Below are 26,821 nucleotides of genomic sequence, written 5' to 3'. Positions count from 1 at the left end.
ATGACTAATCAATCCCAGGATTTTAGGCAGATGTGACCAGTGGACGGAAGTTGGCCTCAGACCTGCAGCCCCTTTGCCGGTCCTGCTAAGTTCCCTGCTTTGTGCCTTGCAGTGCTGTGAAGCATGGTGTCTCTGGACCTGAAAGGGCTGAAAACCCCATGACTCGTGAAGTGGAGATTAAGGACCCTGAAGGAGACATGAGTAAAAACAAAGGTATGTTGTGCTAGAGTGCACATGGGAAAGAGAAAGGGGCACGGACTCAGCCAAGCCTTTTCATAAAGGAGCACCCCCCACCCCGAGAGTCAGGGCACACTTGTTCCTTGCCTGGGCCTCTGGCTTTGGCTGAGGTGCCTGAAATGGGGGTGGAGGGACGGGTGACTCCTACCTACACCCCATAGGGAACGCAGGCAGCACAGACAAGCTGCTGTCTGAGCAGAGCTCGACCAGTCCTGTAACAGTGGGTGAGGGCCTTGCTCTTTGGAAACCTCATTTGGATCATTTGTACCACAGGACATTGATCATAACACCTCCCTATTAGGACAGCCATGTGGGTAAAGCACCAAGGAACCATTAAATATAGTGTAGATAAAATTATAAATATATATGTGTGTGTGTATATACAATGTAATAATATGTATAGTGCAAATGTAATAAAATATAGTATAGATATAAATATAATAATACATATAGTGGGTGTGTATATATATCAAGTACAGATGCAATTGTATATATATAGTACAGATGTAGTAATATATATAGTCCAGATGTAATACAGGCCAGATGTAATAATGTATATAGTGCCGATGTAATAATATATAATACATGTAGTCGGTATAATTGTGTATATATACATAAAGTACAGATGCAATTGTATATATATATATGTATTTTATATGCAATTGCATATATGCAATATATATGTGTATTATATATGCAATACAAGAGGCAATTGTGTGTATATATATATGTATATATAGTCCAGATGTAATATAGGCCAGATGTAATAATATAGTGCAGATATAATAATATAGCAGATGTACTCATACATATATAATGCAGATGTAATTATACGTAATGCAGATGCAACTGAAAATGTATATAATGCAGATATAATATTTCTATAGTACAGACACGAATATATATAATATAGTACAGATATATTGTAATTAAATGCTACTATATATTAACATTTATATTATCTATATATAATAAATACATATAGTGCAGGTGTGTGATAATGATTTTCATCTGTATGTTGTAACCACTTTGCCGCTGGAACAAAGCTCCGGGAGCACCACGAGATAGAGCGTCTTCATTATCTTTCACAGCTGCCCTCTTCCAAGTGCATAAAATGTTGGCAAGAAAGACAGCTTCTACAATCATTCTCAAGTGACAATAATCTTCAGAATCTCATTTTGGTCACTGGGTCAGATTCCTAGGGCTGCCGTAACAAAGTATCCCAGGACGGGTGGTGGAAACAACAACAACTCCTTCTGGAGGCTGGAAGTCTGATATCCAGGTGTTGGCTGGATTGGCTCTTCCTGGAGGCTGTGATGGACAATGTGTTCCATGCTCGCTGGGCTCCTGGTGGCTCTGGGCAATCCTTGGTGGTCCCTGGTTTACAAACTCATCACGTCAATCTCTGCCTCTATCATTACATGGCCTTTTTCTCTGGGTGTCTTGGTGTTCTCTCCTTTTCCTATAAGGACACCAGTCATTAGATTTAGGGCCAACCCTACATCCAGAATTTCATCTTGGGATCCTCAACTGATTCCACTGCCAAGGCCCTATTTCCAAATAAGGTCATATTCTGAGATTCTGACATGAATTTTGGGGGAGCATCATTCAACCCAATATAGCCAATAAAATATCCCTAACCAGGATGCAGGGGACACCCCTTCACATTTTTGTCCCATTTAAAGCTTCTCCCTTCCCCTGGGCTTCGGGCTGGATGCCTGGAGCAGTGGGGGCGGGGAGGCCCGATGTGCTGCTCTGTCATCTCCTCCATGATGTTTTCCCCTGTTGCCCATTGTAAGCTGGCATGCCGCCTACTGCTAATTCTCCTTGGGGGTGTGTGAGGGGGAACCTCTGAACTATCCTTGCCTTGATGTAGGCTGTCATGGGTTGAACTGTTTCCCCCTGTTATGGTCTGAAAACTTACATCCCTCCAAAACTCATGTTAAAACTTACCCCAACGTGATTATATTAGAAGGTGGGGCCTTTGGGAGGGGATCAGGTCATGAGGGTGAAGCCCACGTGAACTGGATCAATGTCCTTATAGAAGAGGCCCCAGACAGCTCCCTCACCCCTTCTGCCAAGTGAGGACGCAGTGAGAAGCCACTATGAACCAGAAAGCAGGTTCTCACCAGACACTGAATCTGCTAGTGCCTTGATCTTGGGACTTCCAGCCCCCACAACTATGAGAAAAAGGTGTCTGTTATTTATACATGTCTTGTCTTGTGCTAGAGCAGAGTCACATGAATGAAGACACGCCCCAAGATGAGCACCTCAGTATGTGACTTATTTGGAAAGAGGGCTCATTGCAGATGTGGTCATTCGCATGGGTCCTAACTCACTATGACTGGTATCCATATGAAAAGGGTCGAGTTGGACAGAGAGAGACACACAGGGGGAACGCCACGTGAAGCTGAGGGCAGAGACTGGGGTGATGCTTCTGTAAGCCAAGGAACTCCAAAGATGGCCAGCAAATCACCAGGAACTAGGAGAGACACATGGAACCCATTCTCCATCATGGCCTCCAAAGGAGCCAACTCTGCCCACATCTTGATCTCAAACTTATATCTCCAGAACTGAGAGAATAGATTTCTGTTGTTCTGGCCACTCAGTCTGGGGAACTTTGTCACGGCAGCCCTAGCTAATACATAGTTCATGCTCTTTTCTCAGCGCCCACTGGTGACTTTCCTCAGTGTCTGCCTCTGAACACAGATCTCCAGGTTCTTTCTACTGGCTTCCAGGCAAAAGCCTTTAGGAGCCCCTCCCTGAGGTCCATGTCAGTCACAGGGAAAAATCCATGTCCCACAGTAGGTAGACGTGCAGTGTTCTCCCAACCCTGCTGTCTACTCGGCCATTTCCAGCCACCACCTCTCCAGTGGATAAGTTTCAGTCCAACAAAGTCAAGATTCACATCCTCGGTTCCCCAAGAGGGTTTCCAGAATCTTCTCTCACTTGGCCCATGGTTGGGGGGTGATGAGCAACACACTGCACACCAGCTCTCTCCAGAGGAAACCCTCTTCTCTTCTTTCTAGGGGTAAACCATTTCACACCCTTAAAGAAGGTGAGGGATGAAGGGAAACAAACTGGTTTTGAGTCAGCCCCTTTGCCAGTTCCACGTAAGTGGTGGTATCCAGGGTGGTCTGGGTGATGCTGCTGTAACATCCAACCCCAAACCTCAACAGCTTAACACAACACATGCTTGTTTCTTGATTGCATTATGTGTATCTGGCACTAGGGTTCCTCCCTGACATGTGCTTGTACCATTTTTGTGAGGAGAATGGGGTACGGCGAGCCACACACTGGCTCTTAAACCTTCCGCCTGGGAGAGACACAAAATAGCCACTTCTCACATTCCACTGACCAAAGCATATGTAGTGTGCTGCATGTAAATTTTACCTTTAAAAAAATCTGTAAGTAATATGGAACTCTAGTTAATGATTCACATGCTAAAGTGTTTAAGGGTGAAATGGATAGATAGCCACAGCTTACTTTGAAATAGATGGAGTGATGGATGGATGTAGAGAGCTGGCTGGACAGAGATGTGATAAAGCAAATGGAGCAAATGCTAGCACTGTGGAAACCACATGGTGAGTCAGAGGATGTTGGCTATACAGGCCATTCAAGTTTCTTGTATGTGTGAAATTTTTCATAGTAAATTGTTGGGGGTGGGTAAGGAAAAGTAAGAAAGAGAAAGCATGAATGGGCTGGTGTTGGCCATGTGACTTTACCCGACGAGTGGGATTAATTCAAACTCAGCCATTCAAGCCCAAAGAGGACACTCCTCCCCCAAAGTTAATAAAGACATTTGCCACAAACTCTGGTGGCTGTTTGCAGTTACTCCTGGACTGTGGACCATTCATCGAGATGGAGAAGTCCTTCTGAGACTATCAAAACATGGGCCAGGCCACGAGACCCCAGTAACCATCCCTGAATTTTTTCGGGAGTCAGTCAGCCGATTTGGGACATATCCAGCCCTTGCAACAAAGAACAGTGAGCAGTGGGAAGTTCTGAATTTCAACCAGTACTATGAGGCTTGTCGGAAGGCTGCAAGAGCCATGATCAAGGTAAATGAGTTGTTCATTCATTCATTCATCACTTAGTCAATCATTCATTCTATATACACATACCTATGGTATAAAATGCACGAGACACCATAAGATATGAAGGTTAACCAGTGAGAATTTTCCCTTTAATCCTTGACCCCTTCCCTTATGGAGGCAGCCACGTTGCCAGTTTTTTGTAAATCCTTTTGGGGAATAAATTGTGTGTATATATTATAAAATTTCTCTACATGCAAATTTTTACACACATGGTAGCCTACTCTACCCATGATTCTGCATCTTGCTATTTTTTTGCCTTTTTTTTTTTTAAGATTTTACCTATTTATTTGAGAAAGAGAGAGAGAGAACACAAGCAGGGGGAGGGGCAGAGGGACAAGCAGACTCCCTGCTGAGCACGGAGCTCAACTCAGGGCTTGATCCCAGGACCCAGAGATCATGACCTGAGCCGAAGTTAGATGCTTAACTAACTGAGCCACCCAGGCGCCCCACATCTTGCTTTTTAAAATCTCTATGTGTTAGTTAGCTACTGCTGCATAACAAATTACTCCAAAATTTAGTTGCAGGGTCTCTCACGAGGCTGTAGTCAAGCTGTCCATCTGAAGGCTTGACTAGGGCCAGAGGGTCCACTTGTAAGCTTCCTTACATGGCTCACTATTGGCAGGAGGCCTTGGTTCCTTGTTCCCTGGCCTTCTCCATTGGGCTGAGTGTCCTCAGACTATGGCAGCCCAGAATGAGTGATCCAAAAGAGAGCATGAACAAAATGCGAACCATATCTTCTGATAGCTTCCATAACTCAATCTCAGTGGTGACATACTATCCCTTCTTCCATAGTCTACTGGTTACACAGACCAGCCTTGACACAATGTGGGAGGGGATTATACAGGAACACAAACCCCAAGTGGTGAGAATCATTGGGGACCATCTTGGAGGCTGGCTGCCACACTCTGAGATCCTTCCACATTGATTCACTAAAAACAAATCCAAACTCTTTTCAGTGACTGCAAATATGTATGTAACAATATTGGCATAACCAGCCCCCTACTGGTGGGTACTGATGGTGTTTCCAGGCTTTGCTACCATATACGGAGCCACAGAGAACCTTCTTTGAACAATGAATTCTTATAGAAATAGTGACTCTATATGCCCACAGTGTGTGAGAGAATCTACTTACCTATTATTCTTGCCAACATCATATTATAAAAAATGTTCATATTGTCTACTTTGATAGGTATGTTAGGCAGAATTCTACAATGACCCCCCCCACCAGATTCCCAACCCCTGGCATATTCACACTGTATAGACAGAGTCCCCCCTTTGAGTATGGGCAGGACTTGTGACTATGATGGGATTTTCCTCCTGTGGTGGCAAAGGTGAAGAGATTTTGCAGATGAAATTAAGTTCCCTGATAAGCTGACTTTGAGTTCATCAAAACAGCAAATACTCTGGTGGGCCTGACCCAATCAGGAAAACCATTAAAAGAAAGATTTTTCTGCTGGCATTGAGGAAGCACATTGCCATGTGGTGGACAGGGCTATGTGGCAGGGCACAACGGACCACCTCTAGGAAAGCAGTCCTCAGCTGACAGCTAGGAAGAAAACAGGACCATTTAAACCACAAGGAAATGAATAATCCAAACAATCCCACACAAAAGTGTGGGAGAAGATCCTCAAGCTTCAGAGGAGACCACAGTCCCTGCAGATATCTTAGTATATGTGCTGCCGAAGCGAGCACTCCCTGCAGATATCTTAACTGCAGATTCAGGAGATCCTAAGCAGAGGACCCAGTTAAGCTGTCCCCAGACTCCTGACCTATGGAAACTGCAATAATAAATGTGTGTTGTTTTAAGCTGTTAAGTTTGTGGTGCTATGTTATGCAGCAATAGATAATGAATATGATAGGTATCTCCTATTATAAAAGGGAATACCTGGTGGTTTTGATTTATAGGAAATGCTGTCACATTTTGACCCAGACCTGAGTTCCTCTCTCCTCTCCCCCTGACACCCATGTGTCTTCACCGAGAGATGATGAGAACTGTCATCAGAACTGTTAGGACTGAGTTTCTGCTTGTCTGCCCCACTACAGTGCTGTGATTAGTTCACCTCTCCTGAGAGATGATCCTCTTTGGCTGTCCTTAGATCTGGGGATTCAAAGATCCCTGCTCTTCTAATCCTCAAGGATCTAAACAGTAATAAATCCATTTATCTACATATTAATAGAGACTGTCTACCTGCAAAGAAGATAGCCTGTTTGTTACTAAGCTGTAATACTTGTTATCATGTTCTGAATATCTTCCAAATGCTTATATTTTCCCCAAGAACAGTGGGTCATTGCCAGCCTTGCCCCATATGACTAAAAGAGCCAACAAAGTTAGTTTCCCAAAACTCCATGTAGTCACATTGGGAAAAGCCAGCATTGAGCCTAAAATCTGGGGTGTGTCAAAACCTGGGCTTCCCCCAAGGAGGATCACCTTCATGTCTGGGTTTCCTGGTTCATCCTCAAGTACATTCAGATCAAGGCTACACCTTTATTTATTTCTTTTTAAAGATTTATTTATTTGACACAGAGAGAGCACAAGCAGGGAGAGTAGCAGGCAGAGGGAGAGGGAGAAGTAGGCTCCCTGTGGAGCAGGGAGTCTGACGTGGGGCTTGATCTCAGAACCCAGGGATCATGACCTGAGCCAAAGGCAGATGCTTAACCCACTGAGCCACCCAGTTGCCCCAAGGCTACACCTTTAAAAGTGCAATTTATCACCACTTTAGGCTTTCACTCTTGGAGTACTTTTGTTATTACAAATAAAAATAAATTCACACCTATTAAGATGGCCATTATCTTAAAAAAAAAAGAACAAAATAGTAAGTATCAGTGAGGATATGAAGAAACCAGGGCCCTTGTGCATTGCTGGTGGGAATGTAGAATGGTGCAGCCATTATGGAAGACAGTGTGGTGGTTTCTCAAAAGATTAAACACAGAATTACCATATGACCCAAAAATTCCCCAAAAAAATTCAAAGCAAGGACTCAAATAGATACTTGTACACAATGTTCACAGCAGCATTATTAACAACAGTCAAAATGTGGAGGCAACCAAGTGTCCACTGGTGGATGAATGGATAAGACAGTGTGGTCCATCCATACAACAAATTATTATTCGGTCTAACAACGGAAGGACATTCTGACACCTGCCACAATGTGGATGGACCTTGAGGACACTCTGCTCAGTGAGAGGAGCTAGACCCAGAAGGACATATGCTGCAGGACCCCAGTCCCAGGATGTCCCCAGAGGAGTCCCGTCCACAGAGACAGAGAGGAGATGGTGGGAGCCAGGGCTGGGTCAGGGGGTGGGGAGTCCATGCTTCATGGGGGCAGAGTCTCAGTTTGGGGAGATGGAAAGTTCTGGAGATAGATGGTGTGACGATTGCACAACAGTGTGAGTGTGCTTCATGCCACTGAGCTGTGCACTAAAAATTGCTATGTATAGTTTACCACAATAAAAAAAAAATACATACAAACAAGAAAAAATAAATGGTACGTTGTGTAGAGGGAGGCAAACCAGCCTCCCAACAGTCACAAAAATATCACACCCCCAATTTTAGGTTCAACACTGGCTTTTCCCAATGTGACCTCATGGGCTTTGGAGTCTGCTTTCACACATCCCAGTGAGCAGATTCCACCCAGAAATAAAACATCTTTGTATTTCTGCTTTCTGTTTGTTTTTGCCTTCCCAGCTGGGCCTGCAGCGTTTCCACGGAGTTGGCATCCTGGGGTTTAACTCCATTGAGTGGTTTATTGCTTCTCTTGGTTCCATCTTAGCAGGGTAAGACTGTGGGCTTGGTTGACTCTAAATGTGGGCAAGCCGCTACTCTGGGCTAGCAGCCCTGGGCTGGCTCTGACTGAGATGTGATCGGGGATTTTGGGTGCAACCCCAGGTCAGAAGGCAAGACAGACACACCAACCAATCAATCTGATAAAGGACTAGCATCTCAGGTATATAAGGTGCTTCTATAACTGAGTAATAAAAAGACAAAAGGAGGGGCAGCTGGCTGGCTGTCAGTAGAGCATGTGACTCTTGATCTCAGGGTCATGAGTTTGAGCCCCATGTTGGGCGTAGAGATTACTTTAAAAAATCTTTAAAGAAAAAAAAGAAAGATTTTAAATAAGCAAATGACTTGAACAGAAAGCTCACAAAGGGAAGTAGCCAACAAGTGCTAGAAGAGATGCTGGACATCATTAACCATCAGGGAAATGCAAATTTGAAAAACAGAATGGTTAAAGGCAAGAACAAAAGGCAGCAAAATGAAGGGAACAGGTCTGAGTGGGGGTCCAAATCCCACCTCTAGCATCTATTGCCGTGGGACCCTGAACAAGTGACTTCACTGCCCTGAGGCTCACTTTCCTCATCTTTAAAATGGGATGCTGTGAGGGCTCTGTGATCGGCCATCACAATGACATTATAGGACTTGCTGCTTTCATCACCCTTATTTTGTTGCTTCATTTCATCATGGTTAAGTTGTGGAGGGAGGGAAGCTGGTACCAAGGCTGCAAACTCAGAACTTGTCTATAGAGCTTTCCCCTCCCCCCACCTTCCAGGACATTCCCACCTTAAGATGTGGGTGTGTGTGCACATGCACACGCACATGTGTTTTCTTTTCCCAGGGGTCTTTGTGTTGGTATTTATGCCACCAACTCTGCGGAGGCTTGTCAGTACGTCATTACTCATGCCAAAGTGAACGTCCTGCTGGTTGAGAATGACCTACAGTTAAAGAAAATCCTTTCGGTAAAGCCCAAACCTAAACACTGCCCACCAGTCACCCAGGGGGATTGCAGGGCTCTGACTACCTGTCCTGTTGCTCCCAGGTGGATGCTAATGATAGGTGGGGTGGTGGGGCTGGCTCCATTCTTGGGTTCAGTAAGTGTCTGTCCTCCACGGCTACTTTGGTATAACTAGGGGGAGCAGGGTGGAGTGGCAGGGATCTAATTTCCAATTTGTATTAAGTTCATTTCCTCCTAAGCTTCTATTTTTTTAAAATGCTCTTTATTTATTTTATTTTATTATTTTTTTTTTATTTTATTTTTTTTTTTTTAAAGATTTTATTTATTTATTTGAGACAGAGAGAATGAGATACAGAGAGCATGAGAGGGAGGAGGGTCAGAGGGAGAAGCAGACTCCCTGCCGAGCAGGGAGCCCGATGCGGGACTCGATCCCGGGACTCCAGGATCATGACCTGAGCCGAAGGCAGTCGCTCAACCAACTGAGCCACCCAGGCGCCCTATTTTATTTTTTATTTTTAAAAATTTTTTTAAGTAGGCTCCCTGCCCAGCATGTAAGCTTCTATTTTTAAAATGTGTTTATGTATTATTTTATATACAGCCCACTGTTTATTTTCTTTTAGAAATGTAATTATTTTGAGGCTTACACCCCCTTGTAATTGTCATTTTTAAAATAACTGTCATCATTTCTGAAATGCTTCTGGCTTTCTCTTCTATTTCTTTCCTAAGTTCTACTACTTCCTGTTTCACCTCTTTCTGGTATGGCTCTCTCTTCCCTCAGTGCTTGTATGTTTGCTTTGTGTTCTTCCTTTTCAGCTGTGTTTACTTTGTTATGTTTTAAATCTTATGTTGGAATGTTGGGTGGCAATTTTCCTTTGCTTTGTGGTGACTTTTCTTTACGTACAAAATTTGGCTCCCTTCTTACTCCCTTTTTTTTCTTGCAGTATCTTCGTATGGATGTTGTAGAAAGTTTTTCAGTTACTAGTGTTTGAATGAGCTGCAATTTCCTGACCCAGCTTTTGGCAGGAGGATCCCATGGGGAGAGGAGTCCTCAGGAGGGTGAGCCTAGGTGGCCAGATTCACCATTCAGCCCAAGGGCCCTGTGGCTGTTGCATCAATATCGTATTTCTGAGTTACACACTTTTCTACTTTTTAATGTCTCTGGAGTTGAGATGTGTCTTGCTGTCAATGGCATCCTCCAAGCATCGTTGGTCATGTTTTCCGACATTTTAATATCTCTGAAGTTAGGGTAGACTTTCCAGACCCGTGAAATCCAGCTAGACTCAATGAAATAGAACACTCTGCCACCAAGCCTACTTGGACACCTAATTCCTGTCCTGGTTCAGGAAGAAGAGACTTCTCCCTCCAGCCTTGAGCTTTCTGAAAGTGCTTTCTTAAGTGAAGCCTCTACGGTTCCCCATACTCATGTCATTCCCTATTTTTTCTGCTCATGGGAGGACAAACTGTGGGATGGGTGGTGGGTGAAGAGTGGGTCCTTTTTGCCAAATATTGGCTTACAATTTGGGTTTTTCCACCATTGGAAAATACCGCATACACTTTGTATGCAAGATTCAAAGCCAGGCTTCTGACACGCTCCTCCCAAACTGGATATTTAGTTCTGCTTGGAAATCTTTTATTCTAGGCAATACCCATGGCTTACAGCCCTCCACTCTTCAGTGATTCCCTGCCTCCTTAGAATAAACTCCAGACTCCTTGCCACTGCCTTCAAGGTGTGGCCAACCTGGCCCTCACCATCCTTTCCTGCCTCCATCCCTAATCCTCTCCTTCCATCCTCATCCTAGCCATCCGAGACTTTATATATTCCTCAAACATCCCTGGCCATTGCCTGCTCCAACTTTCTGGATGTCGGTTCCCTCTCTCTCTAGAAACCTCCTGTCCAAATATTACTAGAGCTTCTGTCCTCTTCTCTCAATCCACGCTGGAGACTTGGTTATAATTATAATTACCATACCGGATGTTGGAAGTGACTTTGTCATTGGATTGGCTAGACATGTTGTAGAGGCACCCCTCTTTCTTTGCATCAACAGGGTACAAGAATCCTGCAGGTGTGGTCAACTGAACCTTAGAGCCCTCAGTATAGGTAGAAAGTCCTGACCTTGTCCAGGTTCCAGTCACCTTCACAGAGGATTTTTGTTGCCTAACTCTAGCTAGGAGGTTAGCTGGATCCTGGGTGCACAGTGCAAGGGGCGGGCTCACGGACCAACAACCACAACTCTGTGAGGGTAGCAAGACTCAGGAGGCTGTTGTCTTCATAGGCCTTGAAGTGTTGTAGGCTACTGATACGGAGCACAAAGAACCCCATCCTAAAATCAGGTTGTGTCCTGTCAGTCAGGACAAAGAACAGTGTTGTATGGGCTGGGCAGGGGTAAGAAAAGAGGCTGGGGTCACTGTAGGAGATTGCTTAGGAAGGGCATCCACCCTCAGTCTCTCCCAGGGCCATGAGGCCCACATGGAACTTTCTTTCAGATTCCACAGAGCAGAATGGAGACCCTAAAGGTGATCATCCAGTACAAGCTGCCAATGAAGGAGAGCAATAATAACCTGTACTCTGTAAGTGTGGGAGGGGGCCACTGAGTCAAGGGGAAGGTGGTCCCCACAAGGCAGGCAGATGGGGCCTTTAGGGCCTTCCTTTTTCTTCCTGACGTGAAGGGTCTGATTTATGGGAAGATGTCTGTTCTGGTTATTTATTGCTGTGAAACAAATCTCCCCCAAAATTGGTGGCCTAAGACAACAAAAATCATTTTTTTTATTTAGAACATTAAGGCAACTGAAAAAATACTACATCACTGAAAATTAGGTGTGTGAAAACCCACAGCATTAGGTTTAAATATTTACTTGATACCCAAACCAGAATTTGTTATAATTTTCCTTTGGCTTTAATATGTGCCATGTCATCAATAACAGTGTCACTAAAACCACGAACCATTGTTTAATATGAACAAATATGAATACGGGGCTGAGCATTTCTGCCATGGCTCGGACCAGCTGCCCTGGTAGAGCCTGTCTTTATTTAAATTTTTGATATTTCAAAAAAAAATTTTTTTTATATTTCATTCATCATAAATTTTTTTTTTTTTGGCGTGGTTAGTGACTTAAAATATATTGCATTAAAATATTTTTTCTCTTGATTGCCAAAGGTTTGTTGTCCTTTTGTTTTATCTTGTTGTTTGCATTTCCTTGAATTTTGCACCGGAAGCTAAGTCCCTAGTCCTCACTTTGGTCCGGACCCTGCGGCTGGTGCTCCTCCTGTCCCTCCCTCTTTGTGGCCTCTCCAGCATGGTGACCTCGAGCTCTCTGGACTTACTCCTGGCTCAGATCTCTACAGAGAACATCGAGAGAGAGAGAGAGAGAGGCCAGGTGGAAGGTGTCTTGCCTTTAACAAGCTACTCTTGGAAATCACACACCATCGCTTCCGACATACTGTGCCCGTCAAGGCTGACCGAAAGCTCTGCTGGGAAATGGAGGGTCTGGGGTGGGGACCTAGACCGCCTCTTACTGAGGGATGGGCAAGGCCACTGAAGAGTGTGTGACACCATAAATGCTGTCACAATCATGTTTTGAAAAGGCACTCTGCCTCAGGGTGTTCTCTTTTTTATTTTTTTAAAGATTTTTTATTTATTTACTTGAGAGAGAGAGCGCACACAAGAGGGAGAAGCAGGCTCCCCAGTGAGCAGGGAGCCCGATGTGGGGCTTGATCCCAGGACCCTGGGATTATGACCTGAGCCGAAGGCAGACGTTTAACCAACTGAGCCGCCCAGGCGCCCCTGCCTCAGGGTGTTTTAGTCAGGAAATGTTTCGGTACAAGCAACAGAGACCCACTTTAGCCAGAGTAGGGGTTCTGTGTGTAAGGATACACTGCATTAACTCACAGAAGCCAGGGAAGGCTTGTGAGGGACAAGGACAAGCTCCTGTTAATGTCCATGAGATGAGACCCTCAAACTCATGACTCAAATCAAAAGTCCCGCAATGTCACAGAGTTTATTTGGTTTGCCCTCCATGCAGGCGGGACAAAAGGTGCCCATGACCCTTTCTGGCCGACCAAAACCCTTGACAGCTTTCGTACCTGCCAGAAAATACTCAAATATTAAAACCAGGATGATGAATAATTAAGGAAGAAAACTGATCAGAATCAAAGACTTTTTTGAAGTCTTTTGGATACCTCAAAAGAACTCCTTTGTTAGCAACACTACTTAGAGTAGGATTTCTCAACCTCATTGCGATGGACATTTGGGGTGGATAATTCTTTGTTGTGGGGCCGTAACGTGCATTGCAGGATGCCGAGCGGCGCCCCTGGCCTCCACCCACTAGATGCCAGCAACACCCTCCCTGCTGAACCAACCAGAAATGCTCTCGGACATGACCTGATGTCACAGGGCCAGCATCACCCCAGTTCCACTTCTGGAGGATGCTGTGTGCCCTCCATCTTGAATTCAGGGCATTGCCCTCATCCAGAGACTTGCTGGGGGCTCAGTGGTAGAATTTTCGCAGGTCCTGTGTGATTCTCAGTTCATACAACCCAACAGTTCCTTTTGAGGCATCGTATTGGAAGGTCAATAAGAGCACAGGCTTCAGAGTGTGACCATATTGGTTTAGACTGCTAGTTCCTGTTTACTTGCTGTGTGACCTCAGGCAATTCCTGGGGCTACATCTTGACTCATTCATGTCCAGATGACTCACTCCAGTCCCAGCACTTCTAGCAAAAGCCCTGACCTTCACTATGACTGGACCAGCTGCGGTCACATGTCCAGACCCAGTAGCCTGCCAGGAAGTGAAGGAGGAGAAGCAAACATCTTAGGGCTTTTGTAAGAGGTATCAGGACTGGTGACCCTAAGCCTTCCCTCTTGCTGGCAATCATGCTTTAGAGAAGCTGATGGTGCAAGACCTGACTAGGGAAGGGGACTCCTGGCGTGTTGAGGCTTACCCTCACTTCCCGAGTCCCCATCCTCTGCCTGTCTTTTCTTTCCACAGTGGAATGATTTCATGGAACTTGGCAACAGCATCCCCGATTCCCAGCTGGACGAGATCATGGAAAGCCAGAGGGCTAATCAGTGCGCTATGATCATCTACACTTCTGGGACCTTAGGCAATCCCAAGGGAGTAATGCTTAGCCATGACAACGTAAGTGCTGTCTCTGCCCATGGTGATGAACCTCGCAGCACCCAGAGTCCCTGCACATGGGCCAGCGGCCCTCCGGCTCTTTCTATTCGTGACCCACAGTGGGCAGGGTGGCGTTCAGGGGTCTGGCACACCATGGCTCCCTAGCCAGCAAAGCACGGAGAGTCATGCAAAAACTTCCAAGAGGGCAGCACAGTGCAGGGGCGGAGATTAGGGACTTGAGAGCAGACCTGTGTTCAAATCCTGCCTTGTGTTCTTGGGCCAGACACCTAACCTCTCCAAACCTCCATTTGCACATCTGTAAAATGGGACAGTCCCTGCCCCTGGGCTGCTTTGAAAATAAAGAGTTAATATATTTGTAGAGAGCACAGAACAGTGTTCAATAATAAAACAAGCAGGTGAAAAAGCAGAATATACATTCTGTGTTTTGGAAGTAAAGCAGAAGTTGATGTTTTGGTTACTCAAGAAGGGCTGCATGTCTGGGAAAGACATATATATGTTTGGATGGAGTCCATAGGTGATAGTACTTTAGACCACTGTTATAGAAAAATAAGGGAACAGATCCTAAAAGATCCCATTTCTATAAAACTCTAAAAAATGCAAACTTATCCGTAGGGACAGAAAGCAGACCCGGAGCTGCCTGGGTGGGGGGAGGGTGGCAAAGGGAGGCATGACAGAGGGGTGACATCATGTTCACTATCTGGAGGCTGGTGATGGTTTCACTGGTGGAGACAAATGTCAGGGGGTGTCAAACTCTCTGTATGTCAGTTACACCTCAATAAAGCTGTTAAAAACAAAAAAAAGAGCAGGAGAGACAGTCACAGCTCAGTACATGCCAGGCACTGTTCCGAGAGCTTTACACTTAGTAAATCCTCACGGCAAGCCTCCCGATTCTACCAGGCTCCTTTTACAGGTGGAAAAACTGGAGTCCAGAGAGGTTCTATAACTTGGCCCAGCTCACAGAGAGAGCAACGTGCTGGAGACTGAACCTACGCAGGCAGGCTGGCTTCACGGCACACATTCTTTCTTAAAAGATGTATTGATTCATTTGAGAGAGTGGGGGGAGGGGCAGAGCGTGAGCGAATCTCAAGCAGACTCCCCGCTGAGCGTGGAGCCCGACGCAGGGCTCGATCCCACGACCCATGAGATCATGACCTGAGCCGAAACTGAGAGTCGGACGCATAACCGGCTGAGCCCCCTGGGTGCCCCTCACAGTGCACATTTTTAGACACCGTAGCTCTGCGCAGCTGATGTGTCAAACTGTCTGGCAATGCGATGCAAACATTTTAAAGCCAGTTGCAGAGGAGTATACGCACAGCAAAATATGCTTTTCATTAAAAACTAAGAAGCGGCAGCAAGCAATGCACACATGCGTACATTTTAAGAGCAGGAAAGTGTCCGGCAGGACATGCACCCGACTGGCAACAGTGGTTTTCCTTCAGAAAGATCGCTGGCTTTTCAACGAGGAGTCTCCTCCCAGCCTGGATTAATAGTTATCGGACACACTAGCCTTTGCACTGGCTGTTCCCTCTGCATGCTCCCTTTGCCAGAGAGCCGCCCGGCTTGTTGCTTCTCCTTCAGATCCCCGCTCACATGTTACCTCCTCCATGAAGCCCTCCTGGACTCCCATGTTTAACAGGGCAAACAAGAACAAACCACTCTGTTCGCTTCTAAACCCCCTCTGGCTGCTGCTTTTCTCACCGTGACAGTATTATAGAGTCACCTGTTTCTCGAGCACATCAGCTCCTCAAGGACAGGGCTTGTCGCTCCCGTCACGGTCGTGTCTCCAGCACCTGATGCGCAGGAGGACGCTATCCGCTTCTATCGGCTGAGCAAGTAAACGAATGACAGGAATCTCATCAGACCCTCAGCCTGCCCTGGCTGGCGTCTCTCCTCCTAGTGACTTCATGTGCAGTAAAAGAGTCTCCTGCCGTCAGGGTGACGGGCACATGCCCTGGAGCAAGGCTGCCTGGCTCCGAATCCCGCTCTCCCACCTGCCAGCCGCATGACCTGGGACAAGTTCCTCATCTTCCCTGGGCCTCCGTCTCCCCATCTGTAAGATGGAGACGAGAATGGCTTCTGCCCTCTCAGAGCCGCCTCACAGAGTGAATGATCCCACATCCTGTGTCGGTTAATGGATGCCACGTAAGAAGCTGTCCTACGCCTCAAAGACTTAAAGCCCGGGGGCGGGTGACTTCTGGGTCTGGGGCTGAGGCAGAGGCCTGGGCTCAGCAGGGAGTTTCTCCCATTCCAGCTGGTGCCAGGGCTGGGCCAGCGGAAGGGCGGCACTCACCTGTCTCACGTGGCCCAGGGTCCCTCACGGGGCGGGGGCTCCAGGGCTGTGGAACTTCATATGGTGGCTGCCCCCCCGCCCAGAGCGAGCACCCCCGAGACAAAGGTGGAGGCTCGATGTCTGAAGCTACCCAGGGTCACTCCTGCTCCTTCTTTTGAAGGCTCACACCTTCAAAACAGCCCCATGAAGGGAGAGGACAGCAGACTCCAGCTCCAGGGGGTGGCGTTGCGGGGACCCCGCAGCATAAGCAGGAACGCCCGGCGCGCAGCGAGCCACGCAGGGCTGGCTGTTCGTGTTTTTAAGGCACCACCATCTTTAGACAGGAAGTCAAAGCCAGCCCAATACTCTCCACGTGCATCAACAGTTCAAAGTTGCTCCCGTTCCCAGGGCGCTTTGCGCCACGCTGAGCTAGGCACCTGTTTACCCTCGCTAAACCCCTCACCAGGAGGTCAGGTGTCACTAACCCCGGTCACAGACAGAGAAACTGAGGCTCAGAGAGGGAAAATGACGTGCTCCACGTCCCCGAGCCAGGACCCGAACCCGGGAGCGGCAACAGTCCTGGATGCATCACAGTCTACACACGCCAAGCCCCTTCCCTCAACAAACGGGTGCTGGGTGCCTCGGAGCACTGGCTGTCAGTGACGGGGCTACGGGGAGAGAAGTAAAATCCCTCCCTCCTGAGGCCCAGGGGGAGAAGTGACTCTGGTCCTGAGGGCTCGCTCTGGGCCGGCGCTTTGCAGACTCCACCCTACTTACATAGCCCTTCTGTCTCCTCGCTCAGTCAACAAAAACGTGTCCGAGTCCCTACTTCGTGCTGGGGACACAGCACTGAACCAAACAGGCCCAATCAGGGCGCTCGGAAAGACAGGGAGCGAGCAAATAAAACCACGCGGGTTGCGGCGACAGCACCTAGAGACTTAGACGACGGCAACTTCAGTTTGCGAGATGTGACACGGCCTCTCGGAGGTGGCGTGGCATTCAAGCAGAAATGTTACGTTCGAGAAAGACTCAGTCGCGGGGCAAGCTGGAGGAAGAGCATTGTCCAAGCAGAGGCAACAGCCTGTGCAAAGGCCCTGAGGCAGGACCATGCCTTGTGTGTGAGAGGAATGCTGTGGAGGCCTGTGTGGCTGGGTTAATGAGGTAACCGTTTGCCCGAGATGGATGACATCAGTGAGAAATACAGACTGCAAAATTATACCGCTGCTAAAACGACACATCGAGGCATGCGCTGGAGAAGGAAAAACATGCATATGCTAATTGTTGGGTGTTTGTGTGATGGGATTATGGGTGGCCTTTTGGTTTGTCGGACACGAGAAGCCCCTGTGCCCATTTTACAGGTGAGCAAAGAGCCCACAGTCACTGAGCTAGCAAACGGTGGAGCCAGGATTGGATCCTGGGCCACTTACTGAATCCGTTAGATTTCTGACTGTGCATATAGACGTTGCGATTCTAGGCTCTGTTGTTGGATCCAAGGGGGTCAGTTCAACCCCCAAAGCTGCCCACTACCTTTTACAGTTCCTCCTAGCCTTAGGCAAGTTCGTTAACCACTCTGGGCTTTTGTTTCTCCATCCGTGAAGTATAAAGCATCGTAGTTACCGACCCAGCATGTGATGACTTCATGTTTGGAAATCATGAGAGCAGGGCCCAGCACACAGTAGGTGTGTTGTAAGTGTTTGTTAAGTAATTGCATTTAAATGGCCCTCCAGCGAGGACGGGATGGGGGGGCCCCCCTGGATCGTAAGCCTGACTTGTGTTCTAGATCACGTGGACGGCGAGCACAGTGGCAAGGAACAGTGGCCTGTCTTGCGCCTCAGAAAAGCAGGAGGTGGTGGTCAGCTACCTTCCCCTCAGCCACATTGCAGCTCAAATGATGGATATCTGGATACCCATGAAGATCGGAGCTTTCACCTACTTTGCTCAATCAGATGCTCTCAAAGTAAGGCTGAGGGCAGCCTGGGGTCAGTGGATAGTTCCGTTAAGCCCCTTGATCCAGGGGTTCCTTCTCTCTCCTCATCTTATGCTCCATTTAGGAGCAATGAAAACAGCTGACCACATTCTCTTAGTTTTTATCTTTACCCAAGTCAGGGCATCCACATATGGTTGTATGGATTGTGCACTGAACAATCCAAAACTAAGATGTGACTGGTATTGAAAGCAGAATGTGTGTGTGGGGTTTTGTTTTTTTTTTTTTAAAGTCAGTATTCCCAGCACCCAAAAAGCTCCAAAAACCAAACCCATCTCAAGGCCCTTAACCACATCTCCTCCTTGTCATTTTGTTTTCTGCTTCAGTATCTCCTTGGCCCCTCTCCCCACCTCCCCCACTCCACCCCAGTGCTCAGTGTCTGGGATGTTGTAGCCACTCGATAAATACGTTCTTCTCTGGCTGATTGCGTAACATGCACCCACGCACCTTCGGGACTGAGAAGTTCCCACCCCCCCCCATACCCTTATCATCTCCAAAAACCATCAACAGTTTCCCAACGACCAACCGAACACGCGGCGGGTGATAAAGGTATCTTTTAACGTTTTAAGAAACTGCCAGACTGTTTCCAAAGTGGCTGCCCCATTTCATGCCCCCCTCCCCCTCCAGAGCCTGTAAGAGGCCCGGCTCCTCCCCATCCTCATTGACATGGGGCTGCTGCCCACGCCACTGCTTCTCAAAGTGGGTGGGAGGCACCACCCCTCATGACGAACGGTGGCGAGCGCCTCCTCATGGGCTTGGTGGCCGGCTGTTGACCTTCTTTGGGAGAAAAGTGTTTGTGCCAATCTTTTGTTCATTTCACAACGTGGCCGCATCTCTTCTTATGGTTGCTCTTGACCAAATATCGGTTTGCCAACACCTTCTCCCAGTGGCGTGTCTTTTCATTTTTAACTCCGATGAAGTCTTTCTCTTTTCTTTCATGAGTGTGGTGCCATATGCAAGAGGCCCTTGTCCGCCCCGGGGCCACAGAGGTCTCTGTCATGTGCCCCACAGAGCCTCTGGTTTTAGCTCTCACGCCTGGGTCTGGGCTCCATCCTGAGTTCACTTTTGCGTGTAGTGAGAAGACACTAAACAGAGTTCTTGCTTTATTTTTCAGGACAGGACTAGCCTTCCCTCTGCTGAGTTTCATGGGCACTCTCACTGACTGTGAATTGCTCATAAATGTAGAGATTCATGTTTGGATTTTCTATTCTGTCCCGTTGAACCGTATGTCAAGCCTTACACCCAAACCGCACTGGTGGGACTTCTCTGGCTTGCTGGCACGATGCCCACCTTGCCCTGGTTTGCCTGAGACATTCCCAGTTTTATGACTGAAAATCCCACCTTCTAGGAACTCCCCGAGTTCTGAGCAAACCAGGATGGTCAATCACCCTATTTTAGAATATATTTCAAAATCGGATAGTAATTCTTCCCACTTTGTTCTTCTCTTCCAAAACTGCTTGGGTCATTCTAGGTCTTCCGCATTTCCATATAAATGTTGAGATGGCCTTGTCAATCCATGGAAAAGTCTGCCTGGATTTTGAAAGGGATTGCACTGAACCTACAGATCTGTCTGGGAACAAATCTTACATCCTTTTTAACAGTTGTGCAATAGTCCACTGCATCCTTGGGTCAGCCTTTGTTACCAGTCGGGTGTTCTCCACCAAATCCCTAGATTTCACCCAGAGAGTGAAATCTGATTGGCCACCAGTCCACCAGCGGGTTGGCTCCCTTGGGTTGGGCGCTCACCCTGGTCCCATCAGCCGAGAGAAGCTTCTCCGGGGCTGAGCTGGCGGGCTGGGGAGAGACGGACATCTGGGTTCCAGGCAGGGTACAGGTGTGACTAACCCAGCTCGGTCCCTTGCAGGGTACCCTGATCAACACTCTGCAGGAAGTAAAGCCTACCGCCTTCTTGGGGGTACCCCGAATTTGGGAGAAGATGCAGGAGATGATCAAAGAAAATGGTATCAAATTCTCAAGCTTGAGGAAGAAGGTGTTTTCATGGGGAAGAGTTATTGGCTTAAAGGTCAATACAAAAAGGATGTCGGGGTAGGTGGAGGGTCCAGCAGGGCCAGGCAGGGAGAGGGCCATGGGGAAGGGGGCTCAGCCTTCTCCAGCTGGTGCCCACTAACCCCCGTTCGGCTCCATGGTTGCTGAGCTGCCCTTGGCATTCTTTTTCACAGGATACATGACACTCCCATGAGCTACCGCATGGCGAAGGCCCTCGTGTTCAGCAAAGTCAGGAATGACCTTGGCCTTGATTACTGCCACTTTTCTATCAGCGGGGCTGCGCCTCTTGACCAAGAGACGTCTGAGTTCTTCCTAAGCCTGGACTTGCCGATAAGCGAGATATATGGGATGACTGAAAGCACAGGACCCCACACCATACCCAGCCAGAATAACTATAAGATTCACAGGTACCAGCCTCCTGGAAAGACCCCCAGCCCTCCAGCAACATGGGGTACTGGGGTTTAAGGTGGGAGGGTGGGCAAGTCACGGGGCTAAGGTGGAACCCTGACCTGAGTCTCCAGAATGACCCCTGTTCTCCAGGCTCTAAGCCCTAAATCTTCACAACGAGGGAGGCCCCCATTTGTCCAAGAGCCCATGGACAAGGGCTCTTAGAATGTTCCAGGGTCTCCCCAATTGTCACCTGTGAGTTTTGCCTCCAGATGGCCCCCCCAGGCTCACCTACCCCAGGTTCACCTCCTGAGACCCTTCATCTCCACCATGCTCCATCTGAAACACGTTCACGGGCCCTTTCTAGCTTTCTCCCAAACTCACCTGGCTCCAGGCTGCAAGCAGTGAGCCCAGTGACACAGAAGCAGGAAGAATACCAAAGACGAGCTCCACTCTTTGGGTCTGACAGCCACAGGGCCTCCCACTGTCTCTCCCTGACCCCCTCCCTGCTGGCACATTCCAAGTCCAGCTCTCCTCTCATGCTTGGTCAGGTTCCAACAGCCTTTGAACTTGGCAAAAACTAAGTTCTGTCTTCCTAATATGGCAAAACCATCTCCTGCCTTTTACTTTGCCTTGTGGGGGAGATTTACACCTCAGCGTCCCCCCGTCCCCACTCCATCATCCCATCTGAGGTCTATTTTTTGCATAACCCAAATGCCCACTGCAGTTTTTCCAAAACCAAAGAATTCCTAAAGAGAAGTGACCTTGCTCCAACCCTGGAGGAAAGGTATAAGCTCCAGCCTCCATCTTTAAATAGTGTTTTTCAATGAGGAATACATGTCCATGTCCGAAAACTCAGAAGGCATAAAATGACAGAGTGAAAAGCATCCTCCCTCCCACCCCAAACCTCCAGGGAGCCTGCTAAGGCCACCCTAACAAAGTTCCCCAAAACTTAAACAAAAAAATTTTTCTTACAATTCTGGAGAACACAGGTCCGAGATCAAGGTGTGGGCAGGCTGGTTCAACGAGAGGGTGAGGGAGAATCTGTCCCGGGTTCTCCCCTGGAGTGTGGCCGTTGCTGGCCATCTCTGGTGTTCCTGGCCTTGTAGATGCATCCCCCGTATCTCCGCCTTCATCTTCACGTGGTTCTCCCCGTGTGTGTGTCTGAAATAAAAACTTCCCCTTTTTGTAAGGACACCAGGCAGCCTGGATTTGGGGCCACCCTACTCCAGTATGACCTCATCTTAATTTAACTCATTATATCTGCAATGATCCTGTTTCCAGATCTGGTCACATTCTGAGGTGCTGGGGATTCGCAGTACCATATATGATGGGAGGGAGGGGCACAACTCAACCCCTAACACCCTCCCAGAGGCCAAACCACCACACCATTGCTCTTGAGCTAAGGGGGCATAAGCGGTGCATGGACATACATGCTTTTCTCCCCAACAAAAGCGTTTTCCATGTTAAAATGAACACAGAACTCATCCTCTCTGAACTATTACTTGCTCTCTGGAGCTCGGGAACCAAATGAGGTCAGATAACCCCGTGTCCTTCATTATCCGGGTTCGTAATACGAACTTCCAATCGGTCTTGATTCACATCATCCAAGCTCAGGAATCAAATGGATTTGGCTGGCGAGAGATTCCTATCTTGTAGAGAATGTTCCCTATAGGAAGCGCCTGCCCCACCTTTAAAAGCAGCAGTGTGTCCCCCTGGGTGCACGCACCATCATTTACTTAACTGGTCCTCTTACTGGTGATACTTATGGCTCATTCTCCATCATGGGTCACCACAAACAATGCCAAAACAAACACTTTGCATGCACACCATCCATGGTGCTAAACCAGTTGGTAAAACAAAATGGTACCTCAACACAACTTTCACATACGTTCCTTTTGTCACGAGTGAAGTTGAAAAAAACTCTTTGCATTCATTTCAAACCCATTTGTATTTCCTTTTCTTGGAACTACGTGTACACCTCCTCATGCCCACCGGGTCCTGGAGAGGGTGAGAGCAGCAGATCCCGCGGGGGAGCCCAGGCTGCAGACCCAGGCTGACCTGGGTGGGTGACCTTGTCTTCCTGAGCCCTGGTTTCCCCCTCCCACTCCCTGGCAGCTGTGGCAAAATCATGGCTGGGTGTAAGAACATGCTGTACCAGCAGAGCAAGGAAGGCATCGGGGAGATCTGCATCTGGGGTCGGCACGTCTTCATGGGCTATCTGGAAATGGAAGACGAGACCACGGAGGTCATCGATGAGGAAGGCTGGCTACACACCGGGGACTTGGGCCGCATGGACAACCAGGGTTTCCTCTATATCACAGGCCGCATCAAAGGTACTGGGGCTGGCTCTTCAGGCGCTTCCTGCGGGCAGGCCCACCCCAAACGCTGAAGGGCCTGGTGCACCAGCACTGAGGCTCCTGGCCCCCCACCTTCCACGGGGGTCCCCCACACAGACACACGGAGACACTGCCCTCCGCGGAATCCAGCTCTTCCCCTGTGCCCGGCATTTGGCCCCCGGGCAGAAGGGCCCTAGGGAAGATACCCACGCGAGTCCTGAAACCTGTCTCCTCCCCTGTAGCTCAGGGAGCATAATAATCCACAGCACTATAACAAGTAAGGATTCAATGAGATGCTACAGAACAGGGATAGCCGACTCTCCCTGCGGAGGGCCTGAGAGTAAATATTTTTGGGATCTGCAGGACATACGGTCCGTGTCACAGCTGCTCAGCCCAGCCAGGGTGGCACAGAAGCAGCCACGGACACCTAATAGACAAATGGACCTGGCCATGTGCCCACACTGATGTCATATAATTCTCACGTGTCCCAAATACTATTATGTTTGGGATTTCCTTCCAACCATGTAAAAATATAAAAACCATTTCTAGCTCATGGCCACACAAACCCATGGAAGGTTGGATTTGATTTACAGGCTGCAGTTTGCCAACCTCTAGTGTAGACAGAGCATTCAGCAGTGAGCCCGACATAGGCAGTAACTTATTCAGTAAGTGGGCTAGGTTAGTATCCTTTCCGTGATAAGCGACAGAAAAGCCTTCTGAAATAGGTGTGAGCGAAAAAAAGAAACTATTGGCTCAAAAATGGAGAAGTCCAAGACGTCTCACTTCAGGCTCGGCTGGACCCAGGTGCCCAATTAACATCAAAGGAATTGCTTTATCCTTCCCTTACTGAGCTGTCCTTGGTGTTGGGGCCGTTCTTGGAGAGGCTTTTCCCATTTGGTGACAAGATGGCTGCCAACAGCCCAGGCTCACCCTAACCACCAAGGGACAGCCAAAGTTTTAGGTCTGGATCTCACCGGATCCCATCTCAAGATGAATCTCTGCAGAGACGGAGTGTGCTGGCCGGTCGGACCTGGTCACATGCTCATCCTTGCAGTCCTTGCCCAAACCACAAGCGTTTGAGATGGAGGGAAGAGTTCCCCAACAAACAGCAGGGCTGGATACCTGAGTCACTGGCGGACACCACCACAGGTGTCCATCGCAATCATATAATTACCACTGCCTTCCCACCACAGTAGGGATGGTTGAAAGATCATGGGATAAGACACAGAGAGTTTGGGTGGATGGGATAGGAGGCAGCCAGCATCCTTAGATGAAAGAGCAAGTGAACAGATCTGGGGTAGGAGGAGGAGCTCTGGGAGCATTTGAGAGGCTGCGGGGAAAAGTGACACAATTCTCTTAAAGGTTCTTCTGGGGTTGCCAAGTGGTAGAAAAATCAGGAGACAGAGACGGGGCATGGCCAGAAGCACTGCACTATCTTCCAAGCAAGATTTTTGAGGGCTTGGAACAGGGTGCAGAGGACCAAGAAACAGGCAGAGGATTAATACAGTGCTGTCCAAGTGAAATGCATAGGACTTTGGATATCTGATGGGAATTTTAAGGAGACAGGGGAGGAGGAGCAGAGTGATGCTTGGTCTGTGGCTTGGAGAAGGGCATGGTGGGAGTTCTGACCATGGGCAGGCGGCCTCCTCTGCTTCTGGGTTTTTCTAAGTGAGCAGTCATCTGTGTCAGCATCTGTCCCCTCTGATCCTTGAGGGGGTAAGGCTTTTGTACTGTCACGGTTGAACCTTCACTGAGCCATGCTTTGTTCCAGAAATCCTTATCACAGCCGGCGGTGAGAACGTGGCCCCTATACCCATTGAGAACTTGGTTAAAGAGAAGATTCCCATAATCAGTAATGCCCTGTTAGTGGGAGATAGGGCAAAGTTTCTGAGCATCCTGCTGACGCTGAAGGTAAGGAGGGTTTGCTGTCCTGCTGGAGGGTCTCTGCCCCAGGGTCCAGAGGGTGCACCCCTGTGGGTTCGAGACCCACTTCCTGGTCCTCAGGTGTGGCCAGGGAGCGTGTGTGGTCATTGGGTGTGATGACGAGGGTGTCTTGGGCAGTGTGAGGTCGACGAGATGAACGGAGAGCCACTGGACAAGTTAAGCTTGGAGGCCATCCACTTCTGCCGGAACCTGGGAAGCCATGTGTCCACCGTCTCTGAGATTTTGGAGCTGCAGGACCCCCTGGTCTATAGGGCCATCCAGCAAGGCATAGATGCTGTGAATCAGGAAGCCATTTCCAATGCGCAGAGGATCCATAAGTGGGTCATCCTGGAGAAGGACTTTTCTGTCCAAAATGGAGAGATGGGTGAGCAGCCTGGAGAGCAGGTGGCCTTGGCGCTTGGAGGCTGGTCCCTTGCTAGTGTCCAGGGCCACATGGGAACTGAGGAGATGTGCCCTTTTCTGGGGGTCTGAGGGTCCACTTCCAGCTCATGGGTGCACAGCTCCCCCACCCACACACACACGTCCCTTCTCCCCAGGGCAGCACATCCCCTGCTCTAGGAATAAAAGCCAAAATCCTCATTATGGCTCTGCATGATCTTTCTCCTGTTGACCTCTCCTTTTCACTTACTCTGCCCCAACTCCACAGGCTTCTGCGCTGTTCTCACAACTCTCCAGGCACAGCTCCGCCTCAGGCCTTTGCACCTGCTGCTCCCTTTGCCTGGAATGCCCTCCCCCCTCAATTCTTGGGCTCCTTCTCACCCTAAAGGCCACTTCCTCAAGCGGCCTTCTCTGCCCATCCTGGCTAACGCGACTCACCATTGCCCTTAAGAGAGCAGCCCTGCAGCTCACCATCCCACCTCCTATACTGCCGCCATCTTGCCCCGTAACACATCATAGTCTGAAATTACCCTACGTATTAACTGATCTTTGTCTGTCTGCCCCATGAGGGGAGGGCTCACTCCAGGGTGGGTGGGGGTCTTGCTTTCCCTCAATGTCCTTTCTGGGGCTTGCTCTCTGCACTCAGCTGTAATCTGATGGCATGGATTGCAGAGTTAAGAGTGACGGCAAGCACACAGCCTCCAACAACTTGGGCTCAAATCCTGTCCCCTCCAAGTCGACTTGTCCCTCCGATCCTTGGTTCTTTCAACCACAAGTTGAAAATGCACTCCTCGTGGGGCTGCTCAGGACACAGCTGGGGAAGCCTGAACCCCACGGTGACCCAGATCCTGTGAGCGGCCTGGGGCATGGATCAGGGCCTGAGTTCAAGTCTTGCCCCTGCCTGCACGTTCTGGGTCAGCTCAGAGCAACTGGCCCTCTCTGAGCCCATTTCCTCACCTGTAAAATCAGGGGGTGGTGTGCCCCCGTCCACATGAGGCACAGAGTTTGGCATGCTGCCTGCCTGCTGGCTCACACAGTCCTCACCCCACAGCCCGGGGTGAGGGGAGGGTTCCATCATCCCCACACTGATGGTGAAGGCAGTGCACCCACGAAGTCGATGGCAGAGCCAGCCCCAGCCAGCCCCGGGCTGCCCCAGTCACGGGACCCTGTTGCCCACACACGGGACAGTGGACTTTTATTTCATCCCCACATCTGAACTGGTCTCTCCTTTCTCGATAGGTCCGGCGACAAAGATTCGGAGACATTTTGTCACCCAGAAATACAAAAAGCAAATTGAAAAATTCTACCACTGA

At 48.6% G+C, this 26,821-nt stretch overlaps 1 protein-coding gene across 1 annotated transcript; it reads left to right on the top strand.

Annotated features, from left to right (window-relative positions):
• The first annotated feature begins 197 nt into the window (after positions 1 to 197).
• Positions 198 to 26,821, top strand: LOC110593908 (long-chain-fatty-acid--CoA ligase ACSBG2-like). Its single transcript, XM_021705351.1, has 13 exons — positions 198 to 213; positions 4,069 to 4,298; positions 8,020 to 8,108; positions 8,948 to 9,068; positions 11,549 to 11,632; positions 14,051 to 14,200; positions 18,250 to 18,426; positions 20,318 to 20,499; positions 20,634 to 20,867; positions 22,966 to 23,183; positions 24,958 to 25,097; positions 25,248 to 25,494; positions 26,748 to 26,821. Exons 1-13 carry the CDS (start codon positions 198 to 200, stop codon positions 26,819 to 26,821), a joined length of 1,962 nt encoding a protein of 653 aa, XP_021561026.1.

The sequence above is a fragment of the Neomonachus schauinslandi genome, chromosome 1, assembly GCF_002201575.2.
Source record: "Neomonachus schauinslandi chromosome 1, ASM220157v2, whole genome shotgun sequence".
In the NCBI taxonomy this organism is placed as follows: domain Eukaryota; kingdom Metazoa; phylum Chordata; class Mammalia; order Carnivora; family Phocidae; genus Neomonachus; species Neomonachus schauinslandi.
The sequence above is the reverse complement of the archived record's forward strand: the minus strand, read 5'-3'. Positions and strand labels throughout refer to the sequence as shown.